Raw genomic sequence first — 26,246 nt, forward strand, 5'->3', positions numbered from 1 at the left:
ATTCTGCGTTTCAGGAACAAAATTTTAGCTAAATATTGTCAGTATTTCTTGAGCATTTTCTGTCTGAATAAATGAGGTTCATATTTGATGGAAAAAAACTCCTTGAATAGAATGATTGGATTACAAGTATTTTTTTTGGCTTTGCAAAATGAAACGAAAATTATATGAGCTCTCTAGTGTATGTCCTTATTTGGATTCCCTTCTTAAATATGAAGCAAATTGTTTCTTAAGAGTTAGCTTACTAGCTAAAATACCGGAATTAGGGGTTTTGATAAGTGAAATCTTCACATGAAGAGACAGAATATGATTTATATAACAGATTTAAAGGAAAGTAAAGAAGTATGCTTGCCAATACGTAGAAAGATGGAGGATGTTGTAGACATCTGTAGAAATATGGACCTGCCTGGTATTTTTCGCAACTTGCTCAAATGTGAAAAAAAATTAAACCTACCGGATAAGTGATATGAACCATTCTTAACTTTTGTTTTGTTTTAGCATCAATGCACAGTTGGTGGATTTCAATGCTTCATATTCTTAGAGAGGACCTTTTAAAGTACATATTATCTTGTCACAGGCTAATCTCTCAAGACACTATCAGGTCAAGTGAAATCAATAGACAGGGCAATGTAATATAGGAATAATTCTCATTAAAATATCTGCTTAGAAATTGTAGGGCGTGAAACATTTGAATTTTCACTAAAAAATAGTCATACAAAGAACTTTTTTAATCTCTGGGATGTGCAAATGCAATATAGGAATAATTCTCATTAAAATATCTGCTTAAAAATTGTAGGGCCTGAAACATTTGAATATTAACTAAAAAATAGTCATACAAAGAACTTTTTTAATCTCTGGGATGTGCAATGCTAGCATGTAGTTATTTAATGATGATTAATAATCACTGTAAACTATATAAGTCTTTATTTGATCTGGAACCACTTATCATGTGCTTACCATGTATGCATAGTAAATATGTAGTATTTCAATATTTTATAGTCAAATGAGAATATAAAATATTAGGTAGGTTGCAGATGTTTGGGTGTATACAAGTCTAGGATAGAGAAGATAGGTTATGCCCCTAGGAAGTGAAAGGTCGTATCACCTGATAGTGATCTTTCATGATTAATTAGGTTTACAAATAGATAAAAGCATTTAGTATAATAGAAGACCTTTAAAACTTTTTATCTAGATGTAATGCTTTTTTCAAAAGATCAATACTATCTCTTCTCTTGTTTTTTAAAACCATCGCACTTTTTTTCAATGGAGCTTCTTGCAACCATTTTTCGTATAACTTGGTATGACGTGTGAATTTTTCGTTGTTTTAATTTTGTCTTCCATAAATGTTAAACACCCAAACAAAGCATAGTTTGGATTTGCTGGTTGTGTGTGCTAGTTATTTTAGATAGATGGGTCAGTTTGTTTTAGATACTTTGCTGGAAAGCATTTTATCCAAATATTAATCTGATCTGTTCAGGCAAGTGTTGGAGGTGGTTGCTGCACAAAGGGGCATTGAAGATGTTAGTAGCTTGGCCAAGATATTGTATGAGAATACCTGCAGGTACTTTCTTTCTGATGTTTTGAATTACCCTAAGGAATGTAATAAGATAGAAAAACAAAGCAAGTTACAAAAAATAGAGTTTGCTTCTAGATTTGCTGTGTATGTTTTTTGATCAATGTTTTGGATTAAACTCAGATCCATCATCAGGAAGAGGAAAGTTGCATATAAATTATACAAATTTGACCCCTTCTGAGCTGATGATGCTTGATATTTTTTTGTGATCAACTTATTCCAGGGGTCTCTCCTGTCTTTCTTGTATCTATGCAAACAGAGAAAAGTCCAACTTTTATAGGATATGAAAAATGAAGACAATACACCACCTAAATGCAAAATTGCCATCAATTCTATCTGCTTGATTATTTTGATCAAAAACTTAAATTGCTCTTTTAACCACCACTTGTTATTTAATATAATTATATAATTCATACAGAACAATCCAGTATGCTCTGCACTGTTTCACTTCTTATCACCATACAATCTATCAATCTTTATGAATAAATGAGCAAACTGTTAGTTTTGTGACTCAGACCAGCAATCATACTTTCAGTATTTAATTTCAGATTAACATTAAGTAAATTATGAGCAAGTAAATGAAAGAGAGAAAGCAAATTCACAAGAGACCAACACAATTACCCCGGGAAAACCTCCAAGGAGGAAAAACCCAGCACTAAAGACCCACAGGTCAGATTATGTATTCAATCTTGAATTGTAACAATACAATACTTAGCTCCAGTCATGTGACTCAGATCTGGAATCTTCAACCTCTTATCAGATCTGCCCTTTTTGTCATATCAGCTCTGCACTTCTAAATTCACCAAGTCTGCTCTTTAATGCACTCTCTAACAGAAATTAGGAACACCAAAATAGCTTTGTCTTCCTTGAATAAGTTTGCCCAATTCACTTCTTAATTTTGCACACCAAGGAGCAGAAGAATTTTGCTGATTGCATGAAATGAATGATTTAATTGATCTTGGCAAATGATCTTTATTTATATGAGCAGATAACCTTCAAGTCGGCCTTAATTAGATAATTATGTTTGGCGCCAAAATGGGTTTTGGTGTGGCGTGTCATTATAGGGCTGGCCCTGTTTAGGGGCACGCTACCCTCTTTGGCGTGAAGGGTCCAGCCCTACACGTTAACCTTGGGAAAGGGGAGGCCCAGCCCTTTAGGGGTTCGGATGTTGCCTTAGGCAATCCGAACCCCCTTTCCTAGTTACAAACAATACTCTCTCTTAACTAGGGAAGAAGAGAATACATAATCTGAACCTTTAGAGTTCCATCTAGCACACAAGCATAGAATGGATCTAGCACACAAGCATAGAATTACATCTTCCACCTAGCACACGAGCATAGGATGGTTCTAGCACACAAGCATAGAAAGTGTAATACACTAGTGGGTCTTTACATAATTACAATTTTCCATTTCTTGCACACAAGCGAAGAATGGACAAAACTCTGCAGTAGAGAATCATTGAGATTGAAACTCCCTCTCAACTAGGGTTTCATTTTCCACAATACCAACTTTGTCTCTAAAGTATTCAAACTTCACTTTGGATAAGGGTTTGGTAAGAATATCTGCAACCTGTTCATCTGTGCTAATATACTTCAGCTGAATGGTGCCTCTTTGCACCATATCCCGAATGAAGTGATAATGAGTTTCCACATGCTTGGACCTGTCATGGAACACAGGATTTACCGACATCTCTATACAGCTTTGATTATCACAATGAATAGTGAAGGACCACTAGGTTGACCAAATAATCCAACAAGAAGTTTGCGAAGCCACGCTGCTTCTCTAGATGCAACAGATGCTGCAATGTACTCAGCTTCTGCAGTACTCAATGCTACCGAAGATTGCTTTCTACATGCCCAAGAGATTATTGCAGAACCCAAGTTGAAGTAGATACCCAAAGTACTTTTCCTGTCCTTGACACTTCCTGCCCAATCTGAATCTGAATAGCCTTCCAAGAAGATTGAGGTATTAAGTGGATACTTCAGCCCATAATCAATAGTGCCTCGCAGGTATCTCAGAATGTGCTTGGCTGCAACAAGGTGAACAAGTTTAGGCAAGCTCATGAACTGACTGAGGGCATTCACAACATAACAGATATCTGGTCTAGTATTGACTAGATACATCAAGGATCCAATGAACTGCCTGTACTCAGATCAGAGTTAGCTGTAGAAACACTCAACTTCTTTAAGTTAGATTCCATAGGAGTAGACATAGGTTTACAGTCCATCATTCTAAATCTTTTTAGAATATCAACAGTTTACTTTCCTTGACTTAGAAAAATTTCATTGGATTTTTGCCATACTTCTAACCCTAGGAAGTAATGCATTAGACCTAAATCCTTCATTTCAAATCATGAGGCTAATTCTTTCTTACATCTCATGATCAGTTTATTTTCACTAGTGAGAAATAAATCATCCACATACAAAACCAGAATAAGCATATCATCATTACATATCTTCAAGTAAAGGTTAGCATCAACATCATTCTTACGAAATCCTAAGCTTAGTAAGTACTTATCAATTCTTTCATACCAAACACGAGGAGCCTGTTTGAGCCCATATAAGGCTTTCTTCAACTTACAAACATGAGAATCTCTTTTATGGATTACATAACCTTCTGGTTGCTCAATATAGACTTCTTCCTCAATAACACCATTGAGGAAGACTGCCTTAACGTCCATTTGATGCAGCTCCCAACCTTTAGCTGCAACAATAGCTATTATAGATCTAATAGAAGTATATCCAGCAACAGGAGTGAATGTTTCCTCATAATCTATTCCTTCCTTTTGAGAAAAACCATGAGCTACAAATATAGTTTTATATTTTTCAATACTACCATCAGCATTATGCTTAATTTTAAATAACCATTTAAAAGAAACAATAGACTTACCTTTAGGTCTGGGTACAATGTCCCAAACATCATTCTTGATGATAGACTCATACTCTTTATCCATGGCTAATTTCCAAGCATGATGAGTCAGCTTCTTCGACATCGTGAGGTTCAGACTCAATGATGGTGCACATTATAGAAATGTAGTTGGCATGATTTTGAGGTCTCTTGCTATCTCTGAAGGTTCCTCTAGGAGCAGCAAATCCTTCAACATCTTGAATGGTGTTTCTAACCCAAAGTGGCCTCTTCTTGCTGACCACAATATCCTTAGGTATATCTGTAGAGTCCATGGGTTCTGCTGGATCATCTTGAACTTCCTGATCCGGGAGGTCAATGAACTCCTTCTGTATCTCAGGGTTAGTATCAACATTTGATTCTTGATTTTCAATTACAATATCATCATCATCAGATAATGAACCTTTAGATCTTTTGACTGCAATATCTTCTTCAAAAGTTACATCTCTACTTACCTCAACATACCTTTGACCTGAAATGTAGATCCTGAAGGCTTTGGAAGATTCACTGTATCTTACTAAGATGCCTTTTCTCTCCAGAGGGATCCAACTTGGTTTGTTTTTCTTTAGGCACATGAACATACACAGGGCTCTCGAAGATCCTTAAGTGGCTGATGTCAGGTTTGATTCCTGTAAAGGCTTCTTCAGGGGTTGCATTCTTTAGAGCACGATGAGGACATCTATTAAACTGCTGTTTTGGATGCCTCCGCCCATAGGAAGGATTGCAGGTCTTGATCATGAATCATTTGAATTCTTTAAATCTATTTAAGACTTCTTCAGACTCTTTAGATTTAAGAAAGTAAAACCATGTTTTCCTAGAAAAATCATCTATGAAGATAACATAATAAAAGAAACCACTAGGAGATGCTACAGACATAGGACCACATAAATTTGAATGAATAAGCTCTAACTTTTCTTTAGCCCTACTATCACTTTTATGAAATGGGCTCTTCACATTCTTACCCATCGCACAACCTTTACAAGCATCATCATGAGATAAACTAAGTTTAGGCATACCTTTAACCATTTTAACAAGAGTGGGAAGAACTTGAAAGTGCAGATGTCCAAGTCTTCTATGCCATAGCTCGCATTATTCAGGAGCCTCATGAATGAGAGCTTGAATTGGGTTAGCTGCAAGCTTATACAAACTATCACATCTTTTTCCAATAACACGAGCAAATTTGAAACTAGATTTCTTAGACCAAGCAAGTACTTTCCCTTCAGAATAATGCTATTTGCAAACCCTTATCTTCTAAAGCAGAAATGGAAATAAGATTTCTTTTAATTATAGGTACAAAAAGAATATCATTGAGTTGTAAGGAAATACCAGAATCTAGTTTTAAGGAGGTAGTACCAGAACCTTTTACCTAGTATCGAGCATCATCACCGATTACCACATGAAGGTTGGTATCATTTTCTATCAAATCTGAAAGATGGTCACGGTAACCTGAGATGTGTCTGGAGGCTCCACTGTCGATTATCCAAGTATCACTGTCCGTAGGAACGTTGCTTGATAGAACAGAGATAAGAAGATAGTCCTCATTTTGTTCAGCGACTTCATTTAAATTGGCTTCCCTTTCCTTAGGATCATTCTGACAATCTCTAGCATAGTGACCATTCTTATCACATCTGAAACAACGAATATGGGAGGAATCTCTTGACTTCTTCCTTGGATCGTAGGAAGAGGATCTAAAATCTTTGCTTCTCTTTTCTTTCTTCCAATGCCCACCTTTCCTAGACTTAGCTGTGAGAACATGATTATCATCTTTGTGAGAGTTCTTGAGTTTTCCTCTTATCTCAATTTGAGATTCTTCTTCAATGCAATCAGATTGAAGATGCTCAAAGTTGGGACGTTCAGCTCTTCCACCAATGCTACGAATGAATGGTTCCCATTCATTAGGTAGACCATTTAATGCAATCATAACAAGATCTTTTTCTGAAATTTGGCAATCATGAGTACTTAGCTTGTCCTTCAGTTCATTGATCTTCATGAAGTAGGCCATGATTGAGTCTTCTTCTTTCATTTTGATGTGAAGTAGCTGCTGCCTTATAGCAAGAGCCCTGCTGAGGTTGTTGACTTTATACATCCCTTCCAAGTGTTTGATCATTTCCCTGGCAGAAGCAAATTTTGATATGACGGTGACAAGATGATTCTTGACTGATTCAATTATGATCTTCCTAGCCTTGAGAGAGTCTTTCTCGAATTGCTGCTTCAGTTCTTCAGCATCTTCAGGAGAGGACAACCTTTCTTCTTCTACAAATTTAAGCAGTTCATTCTCTTCAAGAATCAATAAAATACGGACTTTCCAAGCAGCACAGTCAAGGGCTCCATCAAGTCTATCTTCAGCCCTCAAACCTGACATTTTAATCTGAAAACAAACAACAACTAGATGCAACAAATAATTTACTGAAATCTGAAGTTAGTAAAACCATAGCTCTGATACCATGTTAGTTTTGTGACTCAGACCAACAATCAGACTTTCAGTATTTAATTTCAGATTAACATTAAGTAAATTATAAGCAAGTAAATGAAAGAGAGAAAGCAAATGCACAAGAGACCAACACAATTACCCTGGGAAAACCTCCAAGGAGGAAAAACCCAGCACTAAAGACCCACAGGTCAGATTATGTATTCAATCTTGAATTGTAACAATACAATACTTAGCTCCAGTCATGTGACTCAGATCTGGAATCTTCAACCTCTTATCAGATCTGCCCTTTTTGTCATATCAGATCTGCACTTCTAAATTCACCAAGTCTGCTCTTTAATGCACTCTCTAACAGAAATTAGGAACACCAAAATAGCTTTGTCTTCCTTGAATAAGTTCGCTCAGTTCACTTCTTAATTTTGCACACCAAGGAGCAAAAGAATTTTGCTGATTGCATGAAATGAATGATTTAATTGATCTTGGCAAATGATCTTTATTTATATGAGCAGATAACCTTCAAGTCGGCCTTAATTAGATAATTATGTTTGGTGCCAAATGGGTTTTGGTGTGGCGTGTCATTATAGGGCTGGCCCTGTTTAGGGGCACGCTACCCTCTTTGGCGTGAAGGGTCCAGCCCTACACGTTAACCTTGGGAAAGGGGAGGCCCAGCCCTTTAGGGGTTTGGATGTTGCCTTAGGCAATCCGAACCCCCTTTCCTAGTTACAAACAATACAAGCAAGGAAATGCAATCCCAGTCTGTTAAAACTAAACCACCATACAACTATTTTTGTTCTAATTGCTTAATTAACGTTTTTTGTGATGTCTAGGGTGTTCTTCCCACAAGACTTGGACACCATGGCAGGTGCTGTCCTTGCAGACGATCATGATAAAGACAAGTGAAACATTGCATCGACAAAATTTTGAAACGAATACCAATTTTTGTGCTGGAAGAAATAACTTGAATTGTTTCTCAATTTTTGGTTACTAGTTGTTTTATTGGGTTGGATTTGATAAAATTGATGACTCGAAAAAGAGCATTCTCCACAGTAAGGAGATTTTGGGTGGATCTGCCTGTCTATGAAACTACTTTACTACATAATGTTATAAACACTTAATTGTGCTGACAGTATATGGTGCAAAAACATGCCATTTAGTTCTTGAAAATGAGAAAGGAAAAACAAAAAATGATGAATCCACCCCAAATGATATATCTTAATGCAGTTAGTAGCAAACGTTGGTTCTGAAGTCTAATTTTAATGTTAATGGATCATTGATTTGTAATTTGTGGGATTTCGGTATAAAAATGAATTGGTAAAGAGTATCATAACATATTTATGTCTACCGTCAACTATGTATCTCCTTGCATTGGAAACTTTGCTAAATGATACTCATAGGTCTGTATAATCTAACAATGCATCTGTGCAAACAAATTTCTGTATACAGGAGTATTAGCGAGTAACTCTACTTACCACAATGAAGTAAATTGTCTTTTATTCCCATGTAAACAATTGCATGACAGGGATCATGTGGACTGTTCTAGCTCATGCATCTGTGCGCTGTTGAATTCAATTTTTGTTCTAAACTTTCTGATTCAATTCTATAAAAATATTAGATGTCCAATAGCAGGTTCCTTTAATTCTTTTGATTCTAAACTCTATTATGCGATTTTGAGTGATTTCTCTTGGAGTTTAGGTTGATTAGAGTTGAATTTTGACATTGTTAGTGGCATTCATTTGTTGTCCTCTCAATTAAACTTCAACAGCTTAGTAGTTGATTAGGAAGTATTTTTTAAAGTATGTTTTAGGGGTTTGGGGTATTCTTGTTGGGTTTTGGCTATTATGTGTTGTTTTTCAATTCTTCATTACTTGGTTCAAGCAGTTTTATTTTAAAGCTACTTTTTTATCTAATCTTTTTAATGGGAAAGTGTAATGGTGGAGAAATATAAAAAAAATAAAATAATCACCAAACATTTAAACTTTGAATGAAATTTAATAGAATAGATTTTTTAAAATTATTTAACTATTTAATAATTATAATTTTTTTTTATCATGCTCTGCAATTTCTTGTTTTAAATTCTTTATATATATATATATATGAAAATATAAAATATAAAATGAATTGAAGTGTAACATGTAAGATGACTTATTAAAATAAAAATATAACAAGTCAAAAAAAAAAACAACTCTGCACTCATTGGTAATAATTAAAGTGTTTTTTGTAATGTAAGCATAGCTCTTAAATATGTAGGTTACTAAAATAAAATAACAATAAATCTATTTTAAAAGAATTCTCATGTACATATCATTCTTAATAAATATAAATTTTTAGGTTTGTAATATTAAAATAGATTTTCTATAATTTTTAAATGATATTTTATTGGATTAAAATGTTTTAAGTTGTATGTTCTTGTAAGGGTGAAAAATACACATTTTAAATTTTTAAATTTTTTAGTCTTTTTGTATGGGTGTTTCAAATATATGGTCTAAGCATATGATTTAATTAATTTGGTGTTTTCATTGATTGCCTATATATTGTTTTATAATTTAGCATCAAAGCATGACTTGATCCTAGGTAAAAGAAATAAAATGTTGAAGCATGTTTTGATTGTAGGTAAGAAGAAACCTTATAAGATGACAAATCAATATTGGATGAAGAAAGGATAGTTAAAGTTTTACACTTGTAGAACATAAGCATGATGCAACAAAATTCTTGACTAATTAATTGAGGATAGAGAAGTTTGTATATTCTTGTTGAAGGGTAGGGAAACCACACAAAAATGCTAAATCTCTTTTGCCCAATTTTTTGGGCAAGAACAACAAAGAATATTTTATAGATGCTTAGAAGAAATGTCATTTTAGGAGTCAACAAGGAAATAATTTGATTTAATGCCATAAAAACTAAAAGAGGTCATTGCACTTTTGAAGTGTTTTTCTATCCTTCAAAACAATGGATGTGACATATAGAGACTTGGAGTGGCTAAAAATAAATGATGAGAAGCCATCGAAACTATGCAATTGGATCTTCACAATGCAAATGTAGATGTAAACCTTCTTGAGAGATTACATCAACATATAGATTTGCAATGATTTTGACAACATAATAATACTTTGCATTTATACATTTTGGAACCTTCATCTCAAACATCAAGTAAATAGGAGATTTGAAATACATGAAATGAGCAAATGGTTTATGAGAATCCATAAGATAAAACCACCCAAAATGCACTTGGACCCCAAACCAAAATTCAACATTGCATTCGAAGTCTTGATCCACCAATTTAAAATACCATATTACTTAAACCTATCATAAGCCATCATTATAAATTTAACCATGATTTTATTCTAAATGGATCATGGTTTTATTGACGGGCTTGTGAATAGTTGACAGGCTAATATATTTTGGGCAAACAAATACAAATTACAATAATAAGAAGAAATTGAATTGTGTTAGGAAAGGTGTCTCAACCTTACATCCTAATATTTAAATACGTTTAGTTGCCTATAAAGGTCATTTTGAGCCCCCAAAAATTACTAAAATGGGTTTTGACTAGTTAAACTTGGTTATTGTGACAAAGCTCTTTGAGATCTTCAGTTTCAAAAATGGTCTCAATCAAATTTTTAGATAAAAAAGTTATGGTCTCTAAAAATTAAGCTCACACTTAAAGAATGCAAGAGCACCTATGACATATACGAGAGTGTAAGAGGAGTTACACATGTTGATCAAGAACATTCACCAACTTTTGACATGTCATTATGACTATCATAAAGCATCTTTAGAGGATTTGAATAAGACAAATTGGAGTAGCAAAGTTGGGAGGATAACTATGACATGCTATGATAGATTGTGATAGGATTTCTACGGGGATTTGGGTGTTAGAATTTCAATAGAATATTTGGGCACCACTTTTGGATGGTATTAGCTCATGGTTTTGTAATTTTCTGTCGATGGTTGCATGTATTGTTTTCTATATTTATTTGATGCTTAGAATAGAGTTTATCTAGAGTATTGTATAGGTATTGTTATGCTACGAGTATCACTCCAAACTTGATTTTTGATGTTGTTTCCTACATGAAGATTTCTTGCCTAGATTATATTGTGGCCAATTTTGTTGTTGATTGATACATTGGTTCAATGTTTCAAGGTAGCATTTTGTCAAAATATATTATTGTTCTATTGTGAATAAATTTATTGTGTTGATTATTTCGTGCAAATTATTTTAGATCATACTTTCTATTTATCTCTCCTCTTATATTAGCAAAGGAAATGTTTCCACATCTTAACTTCCTTTCATTTGGTATAAGAGTGAAATCAACTCAAATCCGAGGTGGTAGAAACAGGTTTACTAGTATTCATTTGAATAGGAGTGTGCATACATAGTATCTTTGTTTCAAGGAAGATGATAAGCACATCAATTTTGGAGATAAAAAGATTTAGTGACACTAACTTGTTGGCAACAATAAGAAGGAAAATTGAGAGGGGGTGGGGGTGAATCAATTTTCACCGGATTAAAACAATTAAGCAGAATCTTAGATCTGAACAACTGCAACAAAAAGAAAGACAACAACAATAACAACAACACACATAACATCAATATTTTTGACGTGGAAAACCCGGTTAAGGAAAAAATCACGGTGGGGACCTACCCACAATAAGATAATACTTTGCAGTAGTATGTAAATATATTACAATGGGGATTGCACATGCATTTAGGCACGCTGCCTAGAGCTCACTGCTCAAATTACAATGACTCAAAAGGCTCCAACCCTTAGGGAAGGTTCACTACCTTACATAAAGATTCAAACTACAATCTGAAAAGAATGAACTGCAAAGATAGCATCTGCTAATGCCTGATGACAGATCCAGTTAAGCTCAAATGTCTGCTCTTCACCTATCTTTGCTCAACACACCGCACCTAAAGATGATTTCACTTGTTCGCACATACACCACTCTTTGATAATGTAGACTCAAAACCTATGACCCCAAATTACATGAATATTACACCCATTTATACAAATCATCAACCTTGACTACAAGGTTGGCCAAACCCATAACACCTAATTACAAAATTACATCACACGATATATAAATCAACCACCAGACCAATACAATGCCATAAACAACATAACATGGACCTAAATCAACTCCTCAAACATGCATCACCATCGGAAATCTCTCCAAGATCAACCACAACACATTACACCACCAAGAATACCGCATAACACGAAGAATATCACCAAACAATGAAGATAATTAAGAACTCGCACAATAATCAATGTAGACCACCAAGGCAAATAGAACATGATTAAGAAACACCAACAAGCACATTAGAACCATCCACAATAGTTGCACCAACACCACTTATGCAAATCTTCATCGATCAACATGCTAACGTTCAAGAACACTCAATAGAAACAACTCGGATAAGAAAGATAGCTTCCGGAGCACCAAATCACGAACCACTTGAAATGAAGATACACACGAGCAAAAAAAAATCCTCCCAAATCCGCAACACAAGATATGATCATACCCGAGCTCATCGGATCAAAAACCAGACTCTGCCAGCCACTGAATAGAAAAACCAAAACCACAAATTCAGTCACTGGATCACTAAAACAATTCTTTGCAATATCAAAACACAAGAATATGTTGACATCGACGACAACAACATATCCTAGCAGCATCAATGTCCAACAATCTCCCCCTTTGGCATTGATGACAACATATTTAAATGTGAAAAACAATCAATGCAAAGGAATATATCAACATCAGCAAAATCCAACAGGCTCCCCCAAAGATCAGGCACACAAAGCTCCAAAGATAAAATATTTTTTCACTTGCTTCTCTCCCCCTTTGAAAACAATGCCAAAGATATAAACTGATAGCTTCTCTCCCCACTAGAAAGAACAATCACAGCTCTGAAACAACTCACTAACTACTCCAGTTGAGAAGCAACATCAACTCATCAACCCGAATAAAGAAATAAGTCTGTAAAGTCCACCGGATTGATGCATCTCAATGCACCTAGTTCTCATCAGGAGGGGCAAAGACCCCTATTTTTTCTCTCAAATACTCAAATGTATCTGCAGGCAAAGACTTAGTGAAATATTTTCAATATGATCTTTTATAGATACATACTCTAGTTTTACTTCTTCACCACTAACTTTCTCCCTCAAGAAATGATACTTAATTGATATATGCTCAGTTTTAGAATGCAATACCGGATTGTTGGAAATATTAATAGCACTTGAATTGTCACAACAAATAACAGTAGGCTCGTCATACACAACTCTAATGTGTTTCATCATCTGTTTCATCCAAACTACCCGAGTACAATTTGTAGCAAGAACAATGTATTCAGCTTCAACAGTAGATAAAGATACAGTTCATCTTGTTTCTTGCTAGCCCATGACACCAACTTATTTCCCAAAAATAAATTTCCACCGGTAGTGCTCTTCTGATCATCTACATCACCTGCCCAATCAACATTAGTATAGGCACAAAGCATAAAATCATCATTCTTCGGATACCACAACCCATAATTAACAGTTCCCTTCAAATATCTGAATTTTTTTTTAACAACAGTAACATGAGTCTCTTTAGGATCAGTTTCAAATCTGGCACAAAGACACACAACATGCATAATATCTGGTCTAGTCCGAGTCAGGTATAGTAGTCCACTAACCATAGATCTATACAAGGTCTGATTCATCTTTTTAGATTCATCATTCTTAGATAACTTGCATCCAGTCACCATAGGAGTCTTCAGATTGTTCTGATTCTCAGGCTCTTGAAGTCCTTCACCGACAACACCAATATCTGGATTAACTGTCTCTACTGGATTGATCTGCTTCTGGATCTTAGTCTGTGCAGGTTTAGAGACAATATCCTGATCATCAATCTCATATCCGCATGCTTTGATCCGCTTACCAAAACATTCATCAACTTTTACATTCGTACTCTCAATTATCTTCTTCAGTCTCTTATTATAGCACTGGTAGGCCTTGCCCTTAGTAGAATATCCCAAGAAGATTCCTTCATCACATCTTGCATCAAACTTTCCTATATCCTCATCTCTTTTTATATAACATTTGCTTCCAAAAACTCCGAAATATCTAATTGTAGGAACATGACCAAACCATATCTCATAAGGAGTCTTACCAGAATCACCTTTTATATGCACCCAATTGAATGTGTAAACAATAGTGCTAACAACTTCCTTCCAAGAGATTTGTGCAACATTTCTTTCAATCAACATCGTTCTAGCATCATCCAAGATTGTCCTGTTCTTCCTTTCAACAACTCCATTCTGCTGAGGGGTTATAGGAGTAGATAGTTGTCTTCTAATTCCATTCCTCTCACAGAATGTATCAAAATCACCGAACGTGAATTATCCTCCAATGTCAGATCTCAGACACTTCAGCTTCAACCATGTCTCAGTCTCCACCTTTGCTTTGAATATCTTGAATTTCTCCAATGCTTCTAATTTCTCCCTTAGAAGTCACCCACATCATTCTAGAGTAATCATCAATCAACAACATGAAATACCTATCACCCTGCATACTTCTCATCCTAGTAGGACCACACAAGTCAGTATGCACAAGATCTAATAGTCCATTAGATGTATATAATTTTCTTTTAAATGATGTTCTTGTTTGCTTCCCCAACTGACATTCTTTACATACCAGATTAGAGGGCTTCACAATCTTAGGCAAGTCTCTAACAACTTGAGTAGAACTTATTATTATCATACAGTCAAAGTTAACATGACACATCCTCCTATGCCACAACCAACTTTCATCTATCTGAACAATCAAACAACTTTTCGCACTGACATTCAAATGAAAGATATTACCTTTAGTTTTAGTCCCTATTGCAATCTCTACACTAGAGACATTCATAATCTTGCATTTACCATTCTTGAATTGCAAATCATATCCTTTGTCAACCATCTATCCAACACTCAGAAGATTATGCTTTAATCCTTCAACATATAAGACATTATCAATGTTATTCTTACCATCAAAAGATATAGAACCTATACCATGAATCACACAAGCTTTATCATCTCCAAATATTACTATACCACCATCATACTTTTCCATACTCACAGATTTATTTTTATCACCTGTCATATGATGTGAACAACCACTACCAATTGCCCATTTACCTCTCTCTTCAATCTTAGCAGCCAAATCTTTCTCCTCAACAATGCAGCTTGTAGGATTCACTATTACCGGATTATCTTATTTGATAGCAATAAACACAAACTCATCTCTTGATTTCTCATTGTCCGATTCTTCGTCTGTCACACCTTCATCAACATCATAATAACATCCCTTCTGATTTTTGTACTTCCGGTAGGGCTTGTAGGGCTTATCATGCTTATCAAATATATCATCTCTTTCATGTTGATCATACCTAGACATTCTTTCAGGACACCTAGAAGCAAAATATCCTATCTTATTGCAAGGGAAACATTTCAAAGGTAACTTTTCATCATACTTACCGACTCCCTTAGGCAATCTTCAGGCAATAAGTGCTTCAAGCTCATCCAATTATTTCTCCTGCTCTTCCATCTCTCTCATCTCTCTTTCATATCTTGAAGTCCTAGATGAACTCTCTCTCAGATCATACAGTTGCTTCCTGGATACAGAGGCTTTGAATACAGTATCAGATTTACCATGTCATTTTCCAAACTCACTCAACTCAAATGCAACTAGCTTACCAAGTAACATATCTCTTGTCACAATAGTCACACTCCGAATCTCATCAATAGCAGCAACTTTAGCCAGCTTATAAGTAGAAGGCAAGGATCTCAATACCTTAGCAACAATCTCATCTTCCTTAAGAGTTCCATCGACGCATATGATGTTCATAACAAGTTCATTCACTTTAGCCATCAAGGAAGTTATGTTCTCATCTTCTCCCATCTTCAGTGCTTCATACTTTCCTTTCAAACTTTGTAATTTAGCCACTTTAACTTGTGCATCTCCTTCATACAAGACCTCAAGATTCTTCCATATCTCATGTGCAGTTTGAAGTCCCATTACATTAGTCATCTTTGAATCGGTCAAAGCACTCAACAAGACTTTCTTAACTCTTATGTTATGTTCAACTTCCTTGATCTCATCAGTAGTAAGCGGTCTATTCAGAGGAACATTGTAAACATTCTATGTAATCTTCCAATAATCTTCACCATGACACTTCAAATGAACTTCCATCCGGTCCTTCCAGATAGTATAATTATTTCCATCAAATCTAGGACTCTCCTTCTTAAAAACATAGGTTGCCATCTCGGATCTCCTTAAGTGGTTAAGCTTCTACCAGAGTATCTAGCTCTGATACCACTTGTTGGCAACAACAAGAAGGAAAACTAAGAGGGGGGGCTGAATTAGTTTTCACCGAATTAAAACAATTAAGCACAATCTCAGATTTGAACAACTGCAACAAAAAGAAAGATAACAACATTAACAACAACACACATAACACCAATATTTTTGACGTGAAAAACCTGGTTAAGGGAAAAACCGTGGTGGGAACCTACCCACAATAAGATAATACTCTGCAGTAATATGTGAAAATATTACAATGGGGAATGGACATGTATTCAGGCACACTGCCTAGAGCTCACTGCTCAAATTACAATGAACCAGAAGTCTCCAACCCTTAGGGAAGGTTCACTACCTTACAAAATATTCAGACTACAACTCGAAAAGAATGAACTATAAAGATAACATCTGCTAATGCCCGATGACAGTTCCTGTTAAGCTCAAATGTATGCCCTTCACCTATCTCTGCTCAACACACCACACCAAAAGATGATTTCACTTGTTCCCACATACACCACTCTTTGATAATGCAGACTCAACACTTATGACCCCAAATTACATGAATATTACACTCATTTATACAAATCATCAACCTTGACTACAAGATCGACCGAACCCATAACACCTAATTACAAAATTACATCATACAATACATAAATCAACCACCAGACCAATACAATGCCATAAACAACATAACATGGACCTAAATCAACTCCTCAAGCACACATCACCATCAGAAATCTCACCAAGAACAATTGCAACACGTTACACCACCACGATTACCGCATAACACGAAGAATATCACGGGACCATGAAGATCATCAAGAACTTGCACAATAATCAATGCGAACCACCAAGACAAATAGGACATGATTAGGAAACACCAACAAGCACATTAGAAACTTCCGCAATAGTTGCACCAACACCACTTATGCAAATTTTCATCGATCAACACGCTAATGTTCAAGAACGCTCAATAGAAGCAACTTGGATAAGAAAGATAGCTTCTGGAGCACCAAATCACGAACCACTTGAAGTGAAGATACACATGAACATAAAAAACATTCTCCCAAATCCGCAACACAAGATATGATCATACTGGACCTAACCAGATCAAAAACCAAACTCTGCCAGCCATTGAACATCAAAACCAAAACCACAAATGCAGTCACCAGATCACCAAAACAATTATCTACAATATCAAAACATAGGAATATGTTGACATCAATGACAACAACATATCCTCGCAACAACAATATCCAACATAACTTTGAGCTATAGAATCTCAATATGGAGGCTTTTCTCACATATTGAGATTTGGGGGTTGCAATCCAAAGTAATTATAAAGTCATCAATGATTGGGTGGCATCAAACATGAAGGCAAGAAGCCTTAACAAGATTTCTTTGACAAATTCTATATTATTGAATGTTGGTGAAGAATCCATCACAAAATCTCTCTAGGAAAAGTTAGGGAAATTTTACTAAAACTAAATCATGGTGATTATGTTGTTAGACGCTTAAAATTGTTCAACACAATAAAAAACCATTTAGAATATATGTGAAGATGGAAGAGGAAGATAAATGCATGAAATTTCCATGTTCTTTGCTAGACTCGTGAGAAAACTTTGTAATAGCTATTGTAATCATTGTCATAAACTTGATGCTTGATGAGATTGCAATAATTTTTTTCTTATGGGAGATGAGGAAAGAGTCTACTAAATCCCCTAAGGAGGCCTCATCTACTCATGGGTGGTCTCAAGATAAAGGTCAAAATAGGGACGAGTACATATCTAAATCTCATGGGAGACCTAACTATCTAAGAAAACCAAGTTAAAATATTGGAGGTATAACATAATGAGCTTTTTCAAAAGAGATTGCAAGGATGAGAGAAGAAGAAACGTGATAAATATGAGTGCAGTTTTGATATCTCCTTAGGAGGATGAATGCAAGAGACACACTTATCATAACCTTGGTAATAAATTCATGTGAGGATGCATGGATGATAAATTGGAGTTTATTTTCACTTGACTTCCCATCAAGAGTAGATTTTAGATTATATGTCAACATAGTTGACTATAAGAGAATTTAGACATGAATCTCTAATGAGAGGATCAAAGTGATTACTATAGTCTTGCATATTTTTGGTTTAGCACAAAACATTATTTGTAAGTAAAATGAACGATAAGAAGGAGTAGGTAGTCTTTGGTAATGGAGGTTGTAAGATGGTTTGAGGAATTATGGTTCTAGTTGGTACTCTCTTTAAGTTTGATGCATGCACTTATAATGTAATAGTTCTTTAGTACATATGGTGAAGGGATCTATAAAATCTATACCCCAATCATTAGAACTTAAATTGAAGAGAATCATGTTCAATTTTACTCTAGTTCTCATAAATCTTGTGGGTTTATAAATCAAATTCATTCTAAAGCATTTGGTCCTATAAATGTTCCTTGTCAAAATATTTGTGTTATCTATCAATTATTGGTAACTACTTTAGGAGGACATGGGTATATTTTCTTAGAAATAAATATGAGGTCTTGAGTTAATGTAGGGGGTTTAAAGCTGTCTTGCAAAGCAAAACTAATAGAAAGATTAAGACATTGAGAGTTGAAGATGGTGGGCCCTATAAGGAGAATAACATAGAAAGGAATAAGAAAAATCTATACACCTGATAGCAGAATAGAGTTATAGAATGCATGAACAAGATATTGATGGATAGAGTGAGGAGTATTCGAAGTTTGTTTGACATAGAATAAAAATTATAGGCAAAAGTGATTGTTACTACATGTTACCTAATTGTTGGTTAACAGATTTGTCACCTAACTCTCATGCCCACTAAGATGACAAATGTAACCACAGTTGAACCATCCTAACAAACTATTTACTGACCGAGTCTCTGCTTATTTTACAAGGTGGCAACTACCTTCTAATGATTTTCAATGAATAAATAAATAACCCACATGCTTTTAACCAGAAAGCAAATAAGGAAGGAGATTTTAACTAGAAAGATTTGCAAAGGCATTCACAACAATAACTACTATTTTTTAGGATTTTTCAGATTCTCAAATAAGAGTTACTATGAAACACCATTCACAAATAATATTTCACAGTAACTGAAATTTCAAACCATTCACCACTTCAATATAAATTCACCAACTGACATCCATTTCAAAGAATAGAAAAGCATTCACACACCATAATTTAAAGATTATGAATATATGAAAGCCACCAGTAGTTGTTCTATATTAAAATAGTAGTCAACAATATGCATAAAAGTTTTTTGCTCTTATGAGAAAAACAAAGTTTTCCCAAAAGATCCCTTAAAAATAACTAACCCACTTATTTATAACTACTAATCCCATGTCTTTTTGGTTTTCAAGACACAGTTACTAAAGATAAAGGTCTTGAACATGACCATTTCAAAACAAAAATTCCATAGAGAAACATCAAAATATAAACCGCTTCACAATAGATAATGCTATAAGGTCACCAGGCTCAAGCTCCATCATTAGGTATCGAGTTTTGCTCTGCAATCCGTCTATCAATCTCATCTACCTTCTCTTCTTCTTTGATCAATGTCAATGAGATATCTTTGAATTCTTCCCAATCAAAAATAGTAGCTCGTAAAAAGTTAGATAAGTTCAAAAGAATAAGTCCCTGCACTGGCTCAACATCTGGTTGCGCCACAAGACCTTTCCTAGATTGGAGCACCATTTCGCCGAAGTTAATTATTTGGGTTTCTTCTTGCTGCTAGCTCATCATGCAAACATTGTTCATGGTTTTCAGCTTGTTCTGTAAACTTTTCTAATATGGTGACGACTTTCCTATATTCACTAAAATCAGTTTGTGCTTTCCATGCAAAAGACCGTAACTGTCGGACTATATCCTCCTGCTCTTTCTCTGGGCAATTCAAATTTGGGTTATGAAACGATAATTCACCATCATGAGGCAAGACCTTCGTGATACGTGCAAAAATGACAACAATTTTCTCCTTTTGCTATCTTTGATGTTTTCTGCAAAAATGATAACATCAAATGAAGTAACGCATGCCGCCACCCTTTTTCGTAACCTAATTGTTTAGCCATTAGTGACGGTACTTTATAAATCTTCCCTTGATTTGTTCCTTGAAAAATAATGTACGACATGGCAATCAATGAGGCCAAAGAAAGGACAATAAGGAGCCGTTATTCTTATCGATTTGACAGTCTCATTTAATTCCGTCGGCGCCCAAGAAATACCTATCTGTACCATCACTTGTGTTGCCACCCCAAGGTACTGAAACAACTTGAAATTACCTCACCAAAATGTCCTTAATTGAAATCAATGTAATCCTTTAAAATATCGAGGGAATTGAACATCCACCACGACACAAGGAGTGTCGGAAAGTCAGGACATCGGGTAATTTTACAACCTTCAAACTCCTTTCGAAAGAAACTGCAAGTTTGACTTCCTAAGGGCATTGACTTTATGCAGACTTCCCTAAGTTGGTTGGATGATTGGTTGGTTCTAAAAGTTAAGTATCCCACGACAGAAGATAGGAAATTCAAAAATTCCGCGACAAGAGCAAATAAGAAAAATAGTGGAGGGAAGTGGCTTGTCAAAAGTTTAAAATTTTTATAGGTAACATATAGGCTCTGAATGGGGACTAGGACTAGCAGGACAAAAAGAACTCCGGAACTTGGACCAGTGCATGTGAAAAATTGGGCAATTGAGTCAGGTGTAATAAAAGGAAAGGGCGCTGCTTAGCAGTAGGGTGGAGGCGTGACTGGGCAAAACACAAGGCTAACAAGCCAAAAACGAAAAGCAAAACAAACTACGCATAAGACAAACCAAAAATAGAACCTAAATATGTACATGGCCATAAGGCCCTTATGACGAAGGAGAGAAATATTATTCAATTGAAACCATTTACGGGTTGACAGAAATATATACTTGTGCAAAAAATAGGGTTTGAGATGCATGACATGACATGAGACGAACTATGTCAGATGATGATTCCCAGACCACGCTTCCAATTATGGCTACACAAAATTTTGTAGATATATTCAAGCCCAAACAACCATTCTTCATGATAGGCTTTTGAAACCAGACCTTTAACCTTTTCATGACTTGCTCAGGATAACTGACAATAAACCTTTTGAGAAGATTCAACCAGTGCGTCCTGCCCTTGATCATATATCTCCCAATTTGGTTTAAATATATCGACACAACTATCAGGGCCCTGTATGTAGATTTCACATGACGACAACTCAAGACCTTCGACAGTTGAGGATTTATCCATTACTTCGTTAATAGGCAAATGATCACCGACAAGGCACCTAGGTTTTAGAGTCGGGAACTGAACATCTCTACTTCTTGTCTCTGCATGATAGCATAAAGAAAGAAATTCATCATCATCAGAGCTATCCTCAAGGATACCTTTCTCAGGCTCCTTCGAATTAGGGAGGAATGACAACTGTTTTATCGGTTGAGGGCTTATCTTTTCATAAAGAGGGTTATCTCTTGTCTTGGCATCCTCATGGGATTCAATAGGGTAATACGAGGGATTCAAAGGATTCCATTTAATCCCTATCCCTTGTGAAAGGGGCTTCTCTTTGAAAACAGAAAGGAAATCTTCTTTGAATGCTACTTCACGTATAAAGCTGACTAAGTTGACAATAGGACTTCTAAATAGAGAATCCTTTTTCGGCCTACCCATGGTCAGAACATGATTTGTGCAAGCAGTACATGATGACATCTGGTTATCATATTCCAAAAACTTATGATCAAACCTCAGGAGGGTTTCATCCTCTCTTGCATGTAGGAGCCCATCTTGGAGAGTGACTTGAGGCAGTTTTTCCTTCTTTTCAATTCCACCAAAAATGCTTATGAACTTTTCCACTTCAATTTCAGTGATGTAACCTTTATCGTCAACTATACCACATCGGAAGTCACTTTCAAAACCCCGACAAATCCAACTCGAAATATAAGCCCTTTTAAATTCTTTTGATGTCTCCTCCTCTTCATGGGTACTTGACAATAGTTCTTCAGGCTTAACTTTACACTTTCCCTCAGATGTAATTTTCTCTTTTGTTGCTCTTGTTGGTCCCATGGCATGGACATTTCACATGATACTGTTATGAAAATACCTCATTCTTTTCAAGTGTTGATCATGCATTAAATCGAAAACCCTCTTTGGATTAGTACAAATAGAGTCGCCAGCCTTAAAGTCCCCAACAGAGTCGCCAAAAATCTATTGGTTAACAGATTTATCACCTAACTCTATATTCTCATGCTTACGGAGATGAGAAATGTAACCACAGTTGAATCAACCTAACAAACTATTTACTGACCGATTCTCTACTTATTTTACAAGGCGGAAACTACCTTCTAATAATTTTCAATGAATAAATAAATAACCCATATGCTTTTAACCAGAAAGCTTTGCAAAGGCATTCACAACAATAACTACTATTTTTTAGGATTTTTCAGATTCTCAAATAAGAGTTACTACGAAACACCATTCACGTATAATATTTCACAGTAACTGAAATTTCAAACCATCCACCACTTCAATATAAATTCACCGACTTCCATTTCAATGAATAGAAAAGAATTCACACCCCAAAACTCAAAGATTACGAATATATGAAAGCCACTAGTAGTTCCTCTATATTGAAATAGCAGACAACAACATGCAGAAAAGTTTTTTTCTCTTATGAGAAAAACAAAGTTTTCCCAAAAGATCTCTTAAAAATAACTAACCCACTTATCTATAACTACTAACCCCTTGCCTTTTCAGTTTCCAAGAAACAGTTACTAAAGATAACGGTCTTGAACATGACCGTTTCAAAACAAAAGTTCCATAGAGCAACATCAAAATATAAACCATTTCACAACAGATAATGCTATAAGGTCACCAAGCTCAGGTTCCATCATCAGGTATCAGGTTTTTCTCTGCAATCTGTCTATCAATCTCATCTTCCTTCTCTTCTTCTTTGATCAACATCAACAAGATATCTTTGAATTCTTCTCAATAAAAAATAGTAGCTCGAAAAAAGTTAGATAGGTTCAAAAGAATATGTCCCCGCACTGGCTCAACATCTGGTTGCGTCATAGGAAATTTCCTAGCTTGGAGCACCATTTCGCCGAAGTTAATTATTTGGGTTTCTTCCTGTTGCTATCCCGTCTTGTAAACGTTGTTCATGGTTGTCATCTTGTTTTACAGTCTTTTCTAATATGGTGACGACTCTCTTATATTCACTAAAATCAATTCATGCTTTCCATGTAAAAGACCGTAGTTGTCGGACTATATCCTCATGTTCTTTCTCTAGCCAATTCAAATTTGGGTTATGAAACGACAATTCACCGTCATGAGATAAGACCATCCTGATATGTGCAAAAATGATGACAATTTTCTCCTTTAGCTATCTTTTATGTTTTCTACAAAAATGACAGCATCAATTGAAGTAACACATGCCACCACCCTTTTTTGTAACCTGATTGCTTAATGGCCATTAATGATGGTACTTTATAAATCTTCCCTTGACTTGTTCCTTGAAAACAATGCATGGCAATCAACGAGGTCGAAGGAGGGACGAAAAGAAGCCGTTATTCTTATCGATTTGACAAGTCTCATTTAATTTCATCGACATCTACACAAGACCTATCTGTACCATCACCGTGCTACCACCCCAAGGTACTGAAACAACTTGAAACAACTTGAAATTACCTTTAAAATATTGAGGGAGTTGAACATCCACCATGACATAAGGAGTGTCGGAAAGTCAGGAGATTAGGCAAGTTCACAACCATCAAACTCCTTTCGAAAGAAACCACAAGTCCGACTTCCTAACGGCGCCGACTTTATGTAGACTTCCCAAAGTTGGTCGGATGATCGGGTGGTTCTAAAAGTTAAGAATCCCCCAATATAAGTTAGGAAATTAAAAAAGGCTACAACAAGAGTGAATAAGAGGATGCGGCTTATCAAAAGTTTAAATTTTTTATAGGTAACACTAATCAAAAGGTCTCCTACATCAATTCAATGAAGAAAAATCCCTTGGAGGTTTAGAAGGGAAAAAATTCCTCACTTTAGCATCTTCATGTATTTGGTTGTGAAGCATATGCTTGTGTGCTTAAGGAGAAGTGGTCGAAATTGCATAAGAAGGATATGAAAGGTATACTCATTGGCTATGTTGTTAGCATGAAAGGGTATTGTAGAGGATGGGATTTTCTACTCCCAAGATGACATGGTCTCAAGGAGAAAATACCCCTTGACTACCTCAATGATAAATGCTCAAGTGAACTAGAAAGGAAATGCTTAAAAATAAACTATAAACTATGCTTGATGAAGAATATGAAATTGAAAATGCTTAATAATTCAAAAATATATAATGCTAAATATTTATAAACTACATGAAAGGAAACTAAAAGAAGTATAGAATTTGATACTACACGGACTAGCTCCCTACCTTGGATACCAGTGCACGATGGGGATGTTTTTGTGATCACTTTTTAGTTTGTACATAAATAGCCAAAAAGCTACAGAAAAATGAACGTTGATTTTCCAAACCTATTCACCTACACACATAGAGATAGGAAAAAGTTCATCCAACATTTCATCCTGGAGTAACTCATCCTCATTAGTGGACTTAATTATACCAAGTATAAGAAGATAATCCTCCCACATGAAATACTTTCTTCTATGCTAGTATTTTCATCTTCTATTGTCAACATCTTGTGCAAAATGTTCGATTGATTATCTACTAAATGATAAACTTTGATGACTTTGTTTATTGTTTCCTCCCCTAAAGTCTCAATGTCTTGTCTTCATTCTAATGTAGTTGCTAGCAAACTCTCTCCATATTGAAACCTAACTTTTGGGGCCAATGTAACTTGTAAGATTGTTGAATGAACATCAAAAATCAAGGGTCTTACAAGATGAATGATGTATTTATTCAACTCTTCAACTTGATTCCAAAGCTCTTCCTTAGTGGTCTCATCCTTTTCCATTCTTCTAAAGATTTTTCTCATTGCTTGCTACAAAGAATTCTTTTCTTCTACCCTTGTTTGGACTCCGAGGTCAAACTCTTACATCTGATAACCATGTGGCTACATTTTCACCTCAAGCTCGTACACCAAAGCGATAACTATCTATGCACTTTGACGACCATGTGCATCAATTATTATAACAAACTTTTCTTGCTCTCTTCTTCTTAGACTCGAGACTCTTGAATGTCTCTTCCAAAATGGTAAAGTCTTCTTCCTTCATCTCTTTATATCTCTTTTATCTCTTCTAGATTGTTTGGGTTAACCAAATAGGAAGTTTCCCACATGCCACACCAAGTGAAGCATTTGGTGTTTCTGAGGCTTCTTCATTTCCTTCCTTGGACACATTTTTTTCTTTAAATCCTTTCATTTCATGCTATTGTTGCTCCATATGGGTTTGAGGCATTTCTTCTTTAGATTTATGATTTTCTTCCTCTTGATCACGTTATTCTTCATCTTCTTAGTGTTCTTGATCAAGTTCTTCTTTATGCCCTCTTGGGACCTCTTCTTCATGTTGATACTTTGGGACTTCTTCCTGATGCTCTTCATCCATCCCTTCTTCACCAAGCATAGTATGTAATGCTTCTTCTTCTTCAACATTTTCTTTATTCTCTCCTCTAGTTGCAAAATTTCCTTGAATTAACTTCTCCATGAATTTGTAGATTATGTTGAGGGATTTCCTCTTCTATTCTTTTATCTTCATCTTTAGATTCTTCATTCTCATTTGGTGTTGGAGCTTCAACTTCTCTTATTTCCTCTTCATCCAAATCATCTTTCAAATTGGTTGCATGTAGAGTCTCTTGTTGAGTTAATTCTTTCTCTTGTTTAGCTTGTGTGAAAGAAGGAATGGGGGTGCCTTTATCTTGCATGGATGGTGGCTCTAGAGGAGGAGGTTATTTCTCACTTTATGCAAACAAGGGGGGATTATCCTCCTCATGCCCAAGGGGAACTTTTACTATTGTCCTCTTCTTTCTATGTAATTGTGTTT

The 26,246-nt window shown here is 35.5% G+C and overlaps 1 protein-coding gene across 2 annotated transcripts in view; it reads left to right on the forward strand.

The window, feature by feature from the left end:
- The window catches only part of LOC131064639 (uncharacterized), a 68,507-nt gene extending 60,479 nt beyond the window's left edge, over positions 1 to 8,028 (forward strand). For both annotated transcript variants that reach the window (XM_057998846.2, XM_057998845.2), the window contains exons 11-12: positions 1,475 to 1,558; positions 7,730 to 8,028. In XM_057998846.2, the coding sequence (XP_057854829.2) occupies positions 1,475 to 1,558; positions 7,730 to 7,802 (157 nt within the window). In that variant the 3' untranslated portion in view covers positions 7,803 to 8,028. The remainder of the gene's footprint in view (positions 1 to 1,474; positions 1,559 to 7,729) is intronic.
- The last annotated feature ends 18,218 nt before the right edge of the window (positions 8,029 to 26,246 follow it).

This window comes from Cryptomeria japonica, chromosome 9 (assembly GCF_030272615.1).
Source record: "Cryptomeria japonica chromosome 9, Sugi_1.0, whole genome shotgun sequence".
Classification (NCBI taxonomy): domain Eukaryota; kingdom Viridiplantae; phylum Streptophyta; class Pinopsida; order Cupressales; family Cupressaceae; genus Cryptomeria; species Cryptomeria japonica.